Raw genomic sequence first — 12,277 nt, forward strand, 5'->3', positions numbered from 1 at the left:
TCTGTCTGCTTTTCGTAAAGTCCTTAAGACTCACCTTTTTCCAAGTTAATTTCTTTCTAGTGCGCTATGATCTTGATGGAATTGCGCCTTATAAATTTTAATTGTGATGTTATGTAATGTTGTTAATTCTGCCAAGTAAAGTCTGGTTCATACTTCCTGCGAATGTGAAGCGAATTTGGCGTGAATTTTATGTCACATCTATCCTTTCGCAGCGGTATTCACAAGTGAGTTGCCAAGAGCTGAACTGCTGCGAAATTCGTTGCGAATTTTGTGACGTCAACATACGCTTCGCATTCGCAGGAAGCATGAACCGGGCTTGAAAGTCCACAAGCCAAAGAGAAAAGCCACGCATAGTAATAGTAGTGTGTGATGGTTAAACAGGAGAGATCACTTTTTGGCTGGGAGATATTTTCAGCAATCATAGTCACCCAAACATTGAAATATAACAGTAAGTGCCTTATAATATACACAAGACAGGTTTTTTAATCTTCATTAATAATAGATAATAATATCTAAGTATTATATAGGGCACTTATCTACCAACACGGTAATCAAGGCGCTGATTATATATAAACTTTCAGAAAGATAGGTTATTGAAGTTATGAACTCTGAAACTCAATTATTTAGCCCCTTATATGGGTTTACAAGGTGCTACGGCCCGCACAGCAGCCACAGCCAGGCTCTTTTCGATAAAGGCACTGGTTTTTACATGCGTTACACAACACATGGGACCAACGGCTTTACATCCCATCCGAAGGACGAAGCAATTGTTAAGTGTATTGCTTAAGGACACAAGTGTCACGGCTGGGGATTCGAACCCACACTCTGCTGATCAGAAACACCAGAGTTTGAGTTCGGTGCTCTTAACCACCCGACACTTTCACAAATGTGATGAATTTGTCAGCATGTGCAAAACTACCTAATAATGGATTGGAATACAATGTAACTCTGATTGAAGCTTGGCATGCTTAACTCGCTCTTGCCATCAGTGCGTTTTTGCGGTTGTAACCAATAACTGTTTGGGTTGAATTGGCCTTAGGTTGTTCACTAGCCAAAGGCCAAAAACAGTGGTTGGTAAAAGCCAAAAAAAGCGCACCCCATGTTGCATCGTTTTGCCACTGTACTTTCTTTATCTCCATGGTTTATTTTGTGCCGCAAGACATGAAGGGATAGGAGCTATTTCTTTTTAAAAGATACTCCATTTTTTATATAAATTTTAGCTATATGCTATGATATATTGTTGAAAAATTTCCCGCAAAGCATCCTACAGATTTCAATCTTTATTTTAGGATACTGTGTCTGCATTGATACACAATAAGAAATATACTGCAATGCAGTTTAAGTAGTCACGTCTAGTGTTGAACTTTCGACTAATTGGTGCGCGACTAATCGAGTAGTTAATTTCACTAGCCGCTCTTGTGAAAAAAAAACACAGGCATGTTACTCGTGGGATTTGAACCCACGACCCTTGCAATTCTAGAGAAGTGTCTTACCAACTAGACTACCGAGGTTGCCCGGTAGCTACAATGTAGAGGCAGTTTGAATCCTATGTTTTTGCAGCGGGTACCGCAACGATAATAAGAGATGTTAAATTTGCATCGGGGATAAAGAATATTAATTGTTTTTTTCGCCCCCCCCCCCCCCCCGCAAAAAAAAAAAAAAAAAAAAAAACCAAAAATCAAAAACAATTAATATTCTAATGAAGGAAATTGTGTTTAGTTTTTTCTTATAAAATCTGATGCATTTTCACAAATCCTTAAAAGCAGTGGACACTATCGGTTAAAATAAAAATAAATATTAGCTAATGTAACAAGTAATTGGGAGAGGTTGATAATATAAAACATTGTGAGAAACAGCTCCCTCTGAAGTGATGTAGAAAGAAGTAGTTTTCGGATATGCATTCTTGTGCCTAGAATGCATCTAAAAAACGTATCCGAAACAACCAGTTATAAACAGCTCCAGGTGGTCATTGTCATCCGTTTTAACACCCCCAAGTGATGCGCTCTCCACCAATAGGAATAGCGAAACTGTCTGAGGTACATGTATTTATGAATTGTAAATAAAACACCCATTTCTTCTTTTGTTTGTAGTTATCCGGATCTGAAATCACTTCATGTTCTGAATGCTCACCCAGCAAACTGCATTTGTATTGAGTTTGACCCGACTGGAAAGTATTTTGCTACTGGAAGTGCAGATGCTCTTGCCAGTCTGTGGGATGTTGAAGAACTTGTTTGCCTCAGAACGTTTGCAAGGTAATGTAGAGATTAACTCTATTATATTTTGGGTTTATTGATACACGGATGTGTGTTAGCACTGTATACTCGGTACTTTCCCGAGTCCTGTGGAAAATTGACGGATTGCCTTGCCCTCCGCCGCCATCCCCATTCCGTTTGTGTTTGTCACATACCCAGGACTCCACCCAAGTATAGACCTTCAGTATTCTACACCCACCCCCTTGACACACACACACACAAGAAAACTATGGTGACGCTTCTCATTTAAATTAACAAATTTATTTACATTTTACTTTCTACAATATTTACAAGCTCTCTCAATAATGTTACTCTGTTCTGCCTTCCTCTGACTTGGTAGGGGGGGGGGGGGGAATTTCCGTCCTTCTCGTCTAAATGGTGTGAGATCCTAGTCCACCTTCCACTTCTCAAGTACTACGCTTCTCCCAAGGCACAAGCCCTGTACATAAATACATAATGAACACCATTCTAACTACTGGACTATTTACAACAAGTCATCTCACAATATCATAAAAGAATATAAACTTACTTCTCAAAGCCTTTGTTCCACTCGGGCCCATTATTAAATACCGCAAGAATAGAGAAACACAATTTTAAATTCGGTTGGCTAACTCGCCCGTCTTGGATATTAAATCACATACTCTTTGCATTGTTTAAAGGTTGGACAGCTTTCTTCCAGTGACAATAAAGAAAATCAATTCTCTAAAACTGTACAATAAATGCAAAGTTCCACTTTAAATTTAACAACAATAATAACTTACAGGAATACTGGCGAATCCTGGCTTTCTCAAAGTTCTGCTCAAAATCGCCACATATAAAATATTTATTAGTAAGCGACTCAAAACTATTGTTGGTTGAACTCTCACTAGTTCTCACTGCCAAAGGCTGGCTATGCCTAAGGATCGCAATTTAAATCTTTGAGGCTGGATTCACACCCTCTCCTCAAGAAATATATATATTCTATTCCCATGGGGTCTACACACCCTCCCAAACCAGAAAAGAAACTTAGGAATTTCATTTGTATTCCCCCAGAACTTTTTATCCCTGCTCGCTCAAGCCTGCTCATGAATATTCATTGTTCAAAATAACCCCTAACTTAACCAATCAAAATCATGTTGAAGTCACATTACTTCTTTGCATAAAATAAGATGGCTCACCAAGTTTAAGGAATTTTGAGGCGCGGTTTGGCCACTCAAAAATAAAAACTTGTTATCTTACACAACAAATTTAAAGTACTGTACATGCACTCTGGCCATACACAAATTATATTATGTTACTCTATTACCATAAGATCTGGAGTAATTTCGCTACTTTTATTTCACTCTGTGACAGTGTTTAATAAACCTTTGGGCACGTGCATAATTGCATTAGATGCGTAAAAACAGTTGTTCTAATAGCCTTGCTCAAGGCAGTCGAATTATTCACTCCGAAAAAAGACCGCCGCTGTATAAAAACCCACCCGTATTCACTGTGCGTAACATCACTCGACACGATGCCCCCAGTACACTATCCGCATGCGTCGGCCGTCAGGCCGACAGCCTTGTAGGGTCTGTTTTGAAGCCACTGACCTCATTACTAGAATAAGCGAAGAGTTCCCACGGTCAGCTCATTACCATAATGCCCGCGAAAGACGACATGTTTACATCACACACCACCACCACGGACGCATGATAGGGTCCAAAGGTCGTAATAAGGGAAGTGTGCGATTGGACGTCAAAATGAATAATTCATTTGCCTCACATCCTGTGTTGTCTGATAGGTCTGACGAAAGATATACATATTCATGGGCTGCATACTAGCATTATCCGAGAGCCCCCCCCCCCATTGTTTTCCACTTGTGGGTATCTTTAAATACAACACATTAAACCCGGAAGTTACAGACCCGACAAGGCTGACGGCCTGACGGCCTCCGCATGCGGTTAGTGGTACGAGTGCGGATGACTTATGTGCACAGTAGTCGTACGATGTGACAGTGTGTATACGGGTGGGTCATGCGGTGTGATCGCACGCACCACGCACAGGGTACACGGGTGGGTTTACAGCTGCGTCTTTTCAGAGCGAATAATGCGACTGCCTTGAGCAAGGCTATTGTTCTAACTGTAGTTTCGTCTTCTGCGCATCTTCCACGATCTAGTCTTGGTTCCAAACGCTCAGACACAACCAACATTTCGATCTACAGTACCGTTTTGATCTACACGGTAAACTATACACACTTGTAATTAATAAACATAGAGGGCGCTGTGACTCTTGTTCTTTCCCTTGTGTGTGTGCAGCGATGTGGGATCCGTGTGTGAGCGTACAACACCAATGGTCTTGGAACCAAGACTACCCACGATTGAGAAAGCAAAATGGTGTCTAAGTTGCGAGATATCAATGAAAGAAAAAAAACACCCTTGTTGCACCATGGTCACACAAAGTTGTGTGCTTTCAGATGCTTGATTTTGAGACCTGAAATGCTCGGTCTCAAAATCAAATTCGTGGAAAATTACTTCTTTCTACATCACTTCAGAGGGAGCTGTTTCTCACAATGTTTTATAATATCAACCTCTCCCAATTACTTGTTAATGTACATTAGCTAATATTTAGCTGTTCCGACCTACCGTCGGAACAGGTATTGTTTTCGTCTAGATTTTTATTGTTTTTATTATTATTCTTTGTTTCCGCCTAAAACCCATAGCATTCGTACACGTTTTTTTTTTACGCCTAATCTCCCAAACCATAATACGAAAGAGTGAGTTTATTATACCAAATTGAAGCTTAGAACATAAGCTTTACTCTAAATGTAAAAAAAATTAAAATCTTAATTAATTAGCCACGTAATCTTCATTTGAATATAACTGGATGCAGTCGCTTCCATGTTATTGTTAAATATTATTTTGGGTAAATGCCATACAGTATGTACCTATCATGAGTTGTGACTTCTTGAGATGAGTCTACGCGTTTGAATATAACTGGATGCAGTCACTTCCATTTTATTGTTAAACATTCTCTATGGTAAATGCCATACAGTATGTACCTATCATGAGTTGTGACTTCTTGAGAGGAGTCTGCTCATTCTGTTTTCCTACCATTGTTCAGGACATATTACTTTCTAACCGGCTTCCGGACACATTACTTTGTGCTTGTACAAAGTACGAAGGTTTAGGGTTTTCGTTCAAATGAACGTGCGTAATTAAATAGGGGTTTTCGACGACGACGACACACCATCGTGTCCAAAGATGTACACTAAACTTGAACAGTTTGAAGATAATGATAGTTGAAAGCTTCCCTTAAAATATTACCTGCTGTGGTGTTGTAGTTTTTGAGAAATGAGTGAAAAAAACTGTCAACGTATTAAGCTCTTGACTGGGACCGAGTTGGTTTGGGACCGAGTTGACCAGTACCCGACGTGGACCAGGTTCGTTTCAGGCGACGAGTGTGGACGACGAAAATAGACCGCCAGGGATTTGGAATGTTTTACGGGTGTGTCACCTTGTTTGCGCCGGGGACCATTTGCCTAAACTTATTCCAGTCTTTTACTTTACTTTCTGAAATTAGAACCATGACAAACAAAAACTCTTTGACAGGAATACAAAAGCAGAGATTTTATTTTGCTGATGCTTCTCTGGTGGTTGAGTGGGTCAATGTTATAGAGCTGCTTATAATAAACAGGCAAAACATTTTGCTTTAAAAAATTGCAGATGAGCAGAATACATTGATTCACAACTTGTACTTGTATTTGCTGTGTTCAGCTGCTTTTTGTGTTTAAAAAGCTATATGTAGTTTGGTCCTGGGCCAATAGCTTTTAAAGGAAAGAATCGCAGCGTTTACGTAATCATGGAATTGTGCTTACGCTAAGCGTATTTAACAGCTTAACAGGGAATGTGTTATTGAGCTTCACAATTCGCATTAAAAAAAATGCTACAGTTGACTAATTGTGCTCAACTCCTGCGAAACTGTCACTGCGAAAACAACAGCGACTTAAAAATTTGATTTGCATTCGCAGGATAATACCCGTGGTTTACTTGTGCAAAAGTAGGCCGGGGCGACTAGTGTGCTTTAGTGTTAAAGTCGCGACTACAAATTATTATTTGAGTCGCGACTACTATTGTTCTCTACTACGTTATAATCGTGCTCAAACGTTGACTACAAAAATTGTCCCGACTACCTGTCTGGTGAAACACTGAGTTGTGTTGCTTCTTACTATTCGCAACATATATAATGTTGCGTTTGCAACACATTACGGCACAAGTCTTGAGAATCCGTAATTTAACTCGACAAGTGTCGTAGATGGGTTTGAGGTGCGACTAGTCGAGTTAGTAAATTTCACTAGTCACCCAGGCCTATCATGATGGGAACTTGCTTAATAAGGTTTATCGCGAATTGCAAATTTCAAGAGAGGGTGCTGTTGAACCCACACAAAGGTATAGGCGTTGCGTGCGCGAGTCGTAGAAACTGCATAGAAACCGCCCCATATTCCTTCCCACAATGCATTGCGGTTCTGAATCGCGACAAACCTTATGAAAAATCTTGTGTGAATGGGCCCAATGTCATGCTCTGCTCTGGAAGCAAAGATTCAGTGCTTAGCAGAAGCAGTGAATTCTGCCTTTACGTCAAGCGAAATACACTGCTTAGCAGGGATTTCTTTTGTTTGTGTGCTTCCAAGCTCACACATTTTATTCCCCGCTTGCACATTAAGCGAAAAATGGTGATCGTAGGTGCAGAGTTTGGTTAAGAGTTCAGTAAAATCCACTCGTACTAGATCAAACATCAAACCACCAACCAAATACAAGGATTTTATCCTTAAGTAGTTTGTCACATGGCAATGGACTCTAAAAATACTGGCATGAACTCAAGAAACCAACCAAATCAAACAATCCTGAGTCAAATACAAGTTTTAACATTATTCAACTAGGGACCACTCATTTTATATACCGCCCTCTATTGACGAGTGAGAGTGAGAATCCTTGCAGCACCATATCTCAAGAAGAACAGGACCAATTTTCACACTGTCTGTAGTTAAAGACTCCTTGGGGCATCTATACTATTAAAAGCGTAACCCGCGCCATCTTGGATTGAAAATTAGAAGGTCAATACGTTTGTGTGGTTTCAGACGTCGGGCAGTGACTGTGTGTCAACCACTGGTCGATGTTGTTACCAGACTTCCTAGAAATCTTTCTGACAGGCGACTCATTGGACAGTGTTTCGCAGATGGTTCTCCGGATTGGTTCACTCACTGCCCCTTGCCCGCCCACCCACCATTCGATCCGCCCTTTTTGGTCGGGTTACTTTCATGTTGTACTAAGCATGGTTCTCCGTATTGGTTCATTCATTGCCGCGCAGGGTCGAAAGGGTCGAAGAGGCTGGGTGCCAGGACAAAACCAAAACAAATCTCACGAATTTGCATTGAATGAATGAAGTAACTCACAGATTGATGTTTCGCAGGCGACCATGTGTCAACCACTGGTCGATGTTATCAGACTTCCTAGAAATCCTTCTGACAGGTGACTCATTTGTTGAAAAGATTAAATGGAGAATATTTATAAAAAAGCATTCACTTCCAAACGGCATGAGAATTATCATGATGGACTAGGATGGGATCAAACGGAAGCTTTATAATTTGGAAACATTGGGTAGGGCCGGCTATAGGTTGGAAGGTGTCTAAGGGAACTTTACAATTAATAACATTTTGGGGTTGGGGGGGGGGGGGCCTTACACAAAGAGCCTAACCGCTCCTTACATTCTGGTCAGTGTATTGTGAGTGGTGTGTTGTCTGGCTTTGAGACAGGCCACCTGTTGTTTGGTGAAGGAGGTCGCCGTGGGACCACTTTAGGTTGAAAGTGGGTGGCGACCTCGGACTATTGATGCAAAACGTAGCTTGCTGTTTTTAAACTATGGACACTATCTTTTGCCAGTAAACTCAAATGAGTACATGAATACCGTTTTAGAATACGGTCTGTTCATGGAGGTATAGTGTTGCAGTTTCAAAGTTTACCCCGTCACGGAAGTTTGTGAAACTTATACACGTACGTCAAAGGCTGTTTTGAAGCTGTAAAAAAGAACTTTGCATTTGGTCAAAGTTGTTAAGCAAAACGACATTAAGTTTCCTTTTGAATAAGTCCATTCACAAAATTAGTTAGAGCAGTGTGTCGGTCAGGTCTCAGAATGTACATTTTGCCAAATCCATTTTGTAGCCTAATTTAGCAATCGGCCCGTCAGGTTGGTTACTGGAGATAATATTAAAAAAAGAGACCTCATGCGGCTGAATGGGGTACATTTTTAGGAGTTTGTCTATTGACCCAAACTGGACGTAACAAACCCTAAAAATAACTTGACATGCTTTCTGAAAGTGAAATAAGTTAGAGAAAATTAAGGAGTGAGGATGAATTTATCGTTTTTATTTAGTTTGTACGATATAGGGTTCCAGAGATATGGGATGTATGGAGGTTTGTTCCTAGAGCAGCGTGAACATGAACGCGGTCAGAAATTGTGTCGTTGGTCGTTAAAATTTCGCGAGAGGCAATAAGCCCAAAGTGACAATAAACAAAACACTTTTTTGACGTTCACGTTTAGTACTCCCGTAACGTGCAGCCTATTGACTAGAAAGTTTACAAGACCAATTCAGATGAGAATAAACTAAAAAGAGGCCTACGCTCTTACCGCCCCCCCCCCTGAAAAAAACCAAAAAACAGTATATAAATTAGATTTGTGGCACACAGCATGTTCCGAAAACTCGCTTTACTTATAGTGCTGTAGCAACGCTATGTATCGTGGGACGTGAAAATGTCATTTTTTGACAATGTTTTTTAAAAAGGAAATGCAAGCATTATGAATGTATATTGAGTGTGTGGGGAAAGTTTTGGTAGTGTAGTACAAAAGAAACTTGAGTTATTGCTGGCTAACGGTCCGTTTCACCTATCAACGCTGATTTGAAAAACGTGTAGCGTTAAGGAGGCCCAAAATATTAGACCCCTATAAGGCTCACGGGGGAGCCTTATAGTTTCTAGAAGTATGCATAAGGTACGTCGTCTAACCCAAAACGAGGTGGGCGCGCCACTGCAAGTAGTGGCTGACGTGCGAAATAGCTTCATTTTGGGTTAGAAATATGACGCCATGCATAAATATTGAGAGAGGCGTATAACACCCTCTGACCCACATTACATTTCGAAATTCCGGGTCAGCCGGAAGTGGTACCATATCTCAAGAGTTACACGACCGATTTAAAAAAATTCTTCAGTTATAGACTCCTTAGGTCTTAAAATTTGTTGGGAAAAAGCGTGACCTCATTTTGACCTCTTCTTCCGGGTCTTCCTTGGGTCTTAAAATTTGTTGGGAAAAAGCGTGACCTCATTTTGACCTCTTCTTCCGGGTCAACCGGAAGTAGGACCATTTCTCAAGAACTACACAACCGATTTTCAAACTTTTTTCAGTTATATACTCCTTAGGCATTAAAAATTAATTTTGAAAACCGTGACCACATGTTGACCTTTTCTTTCGGGTCAACCGGAAGTGGGACCTTATTTCAAGAACTAGACAACCGATTTTCAATTTGTTTCAGTATAATTAACTACTTTGACATTTGACCATGCATTGGCTAGCCGTGACCCCATGTTGACCTTTACTTCCGGGTTAACCGGAAGTGGGGCCATATCTCAAGAACTACCACACCGATTTTCAATCTTTTCAGTTTTAGACTCCTTTGGCATTAAAAAAATATTTTGAAAAACCGTGACCCCGCCTTGATCTCTACTTCCGGGTCAACCGGAAGTGGGACCATATCTTAAGAACTGTACAACCGATTTTCAAACTTTTTCAGTTATAGACTCCTTATAGGCATTAAAACTAAAGTTTGAATAACCGTGACCCTAAGTTGACCTCTTCTTCCGGGTCAACCAGAAGGTGGGCCATATCTCAAGAACTACACGACCGTTTTTCAAACTTTTTTTCAGTTACAGACTCCTTGGTCATTTTAGCACATAGTCCAAGCAAAAGAACACGGAACAGCTTTGTGTTTGTGCACAAACACCTAATGTCTAGTTATTTTTTATTTTTACCGATAGTGTCCACTGCTTTTAACGATTTGCATCAGATTTAATAAAAAAAAATTAAACACAACTTCCTTCATAATTCTTTTTGTGTTTTCATATTTAATCATGTCATTGGCAAGCAAAATAATTTTGTACAGACAGAGCCACACTAGTTAAAGAAATGGATTGCAAAGTACCAACAGTGGCAGTTGACAAAATTAAATGGCTTGAGTAATCCATCATGCCAGAAAAGATCAACGCTTTTAAAGAAATAAAAAACAAAAAAATGTTTTTGTTTACTACAAATCAACTCCAGCCTTCAACAAGGAATCAAAATATATGCCCCAAAAGTACTACAAAGCTGGGATTATTTAAAAAAAAATCATTTTTTATATTTGTCCATTAATTGTTGAAATATTATATATTAAAAAACAACAACAACAAGATAACAAATAAATAAATAAACTGTTGTACTTGTAAAGTTGTAGTCGTGGGTATACTTAAACAAAAATGCTTGCTATAGTTACGAACTGCAACCTTTTGCATTTATGTTGGCCCAGAGCAATAGGCTGTGTGCACCATGGTTGGCCCTGTCGTTACGTGTACACATGGTTTTACCATGCACACAACCAAATGCGTCTTCGGTAAACACGACCGACACAAACTAAAAAATGGCGAAATCCCGCAGATTCATTTATATGCTAGAGACATGCACAATATCCTTCACAACGTAAAACACATATCAATCGACAGCATGTATATTCATCTATCTGAAGCTTTAGTTTTTCCTGACAATTTTTCTTGCAGTAAAATACCCCATCAAATTTATCTTTGTTTGACGGTGAATTAAGTAAGCTCAACTACATCGAAAACAGCAACATTTTATATCATTCTGAAGAAAAATTCACACTCAAAGCAGATTTCGAGGAGGTCATGGAACAGCAGATGTCGTCTTTGGCTACCGATGGCTATGCGCCAAGACCCAACGCTGCAAGAAAAACGCAGAGATTCTTAGGACCATATGAGTCGTGCCTTTTACCATCAGAAGACACCTGCTGATGGCATTGAGACGTTTCTAGATGAGCCGGAATTCGGCATTATTAGACTGCTCCTATCAGAAACGTCGTTGGAGCCACGACTGCAGAGAGGTACCTGCGCTCCTTTAGAAACCACCACCGGCACACCTCAGGGAGACAGCCTTTTTCCAGTGTTGTTTGTGGTATACTTATGAATGAAAGAACTGATGAAAGCACAGGTGCAAGTTCGCATGTCACACCCACGTGACGCGCTCTCCACCAATAGGAATAGCGAAACTGTCTGAGGTATTTTTGAATATTGTTTCAGCACACAATAATGTCTACGGCTAGTATTGTTTGAGCAGCAGTCCAGCTGCTTGATTCATTTTAGATTCCTGGCAAGCGCCATAACATGATGCGCAAACGAGATCCCAAAGATTTTATTTTTGTTATATTTGTGCCCAACCGAAGGTTACACGTTTTGGGGTTCTTTAGAAATGTTCATTTAATCCTTTGTTTTCTTCTTTCTTTTTAGATTGGATTGGCCAGTAAGAACCTTAAGCTTTAGTTATGATGGAAAGATGTTAGCTTCTGCATCTGAGGATCTAGCAATTGACATTGCAAATGTTGAAACAGGTAAAGTAGTTTTAATCTATATATAAAGATAAATCTTTTCAGTCAGTATTCCGACTTTGTGATAAAGTTTGTTTAATGACCTGACCCTATTGAGATAAGCTAGGCATCAAGCTCCTCTTTTCGCTAGCTTTTAGTGATTCCATGTTAAAAAATAGCTTAGTCATTCAATAATGTCTAGTAATTCCGAGTTTTGAGTCTTCTCCTAACCGTCATTTTGATGTATCTTGTAATCTTTCGAGCTGCATGAACACTCGCTTGGAGGTAGAGGTAGGACCGACAACATTAACTACATCGTGCGAACCTGATCTATCTTTGCTCGTTTTTATTAAACATATATCCTTCATTTTAACCACACCTTAATGATAAC

General features: G+C 39.9%; 1 protein-coding gene across 1 annotated transcript in view; it reads left to right on the plus strand.

The window, feature by feature from the left end:
- The window catches only part of LOC139940768 (THO complex subunit 3-like), an 82,543-nt gene that overhangs the window by 63,837 nt on the left and 6,429 nt on the right, over positions 1-12,277 (plus strand). Inside the window, exons 4-5 of the mRNA XM_071937147.1 lie at positions 2,091-2,252; positions 11,810-11,910. Of these exons, the coding sequence (XP_071793248.1) occupies positions 2,091-2,252; positions 11,810-11,910 (263 nt within the window). The remainder of the gene's footprint in view (positions 1-2,090; positions 2,253-11,809; positions 11,911-12,277) is intronic.

The sequence above is a fragment of the Asterias amurensis genome, chromosome 8 (assembly GCF_032118995.1).
Source record: "Asterias amurensis chromosome 8, ASM3211899v1".
Classification (NCBI taxonomy): Eukaryota; Metazoa; Echinodermata; class Asteroidea; order Forcipulatida; family Asteriidae; genus Asterias; species Asterias amurensis.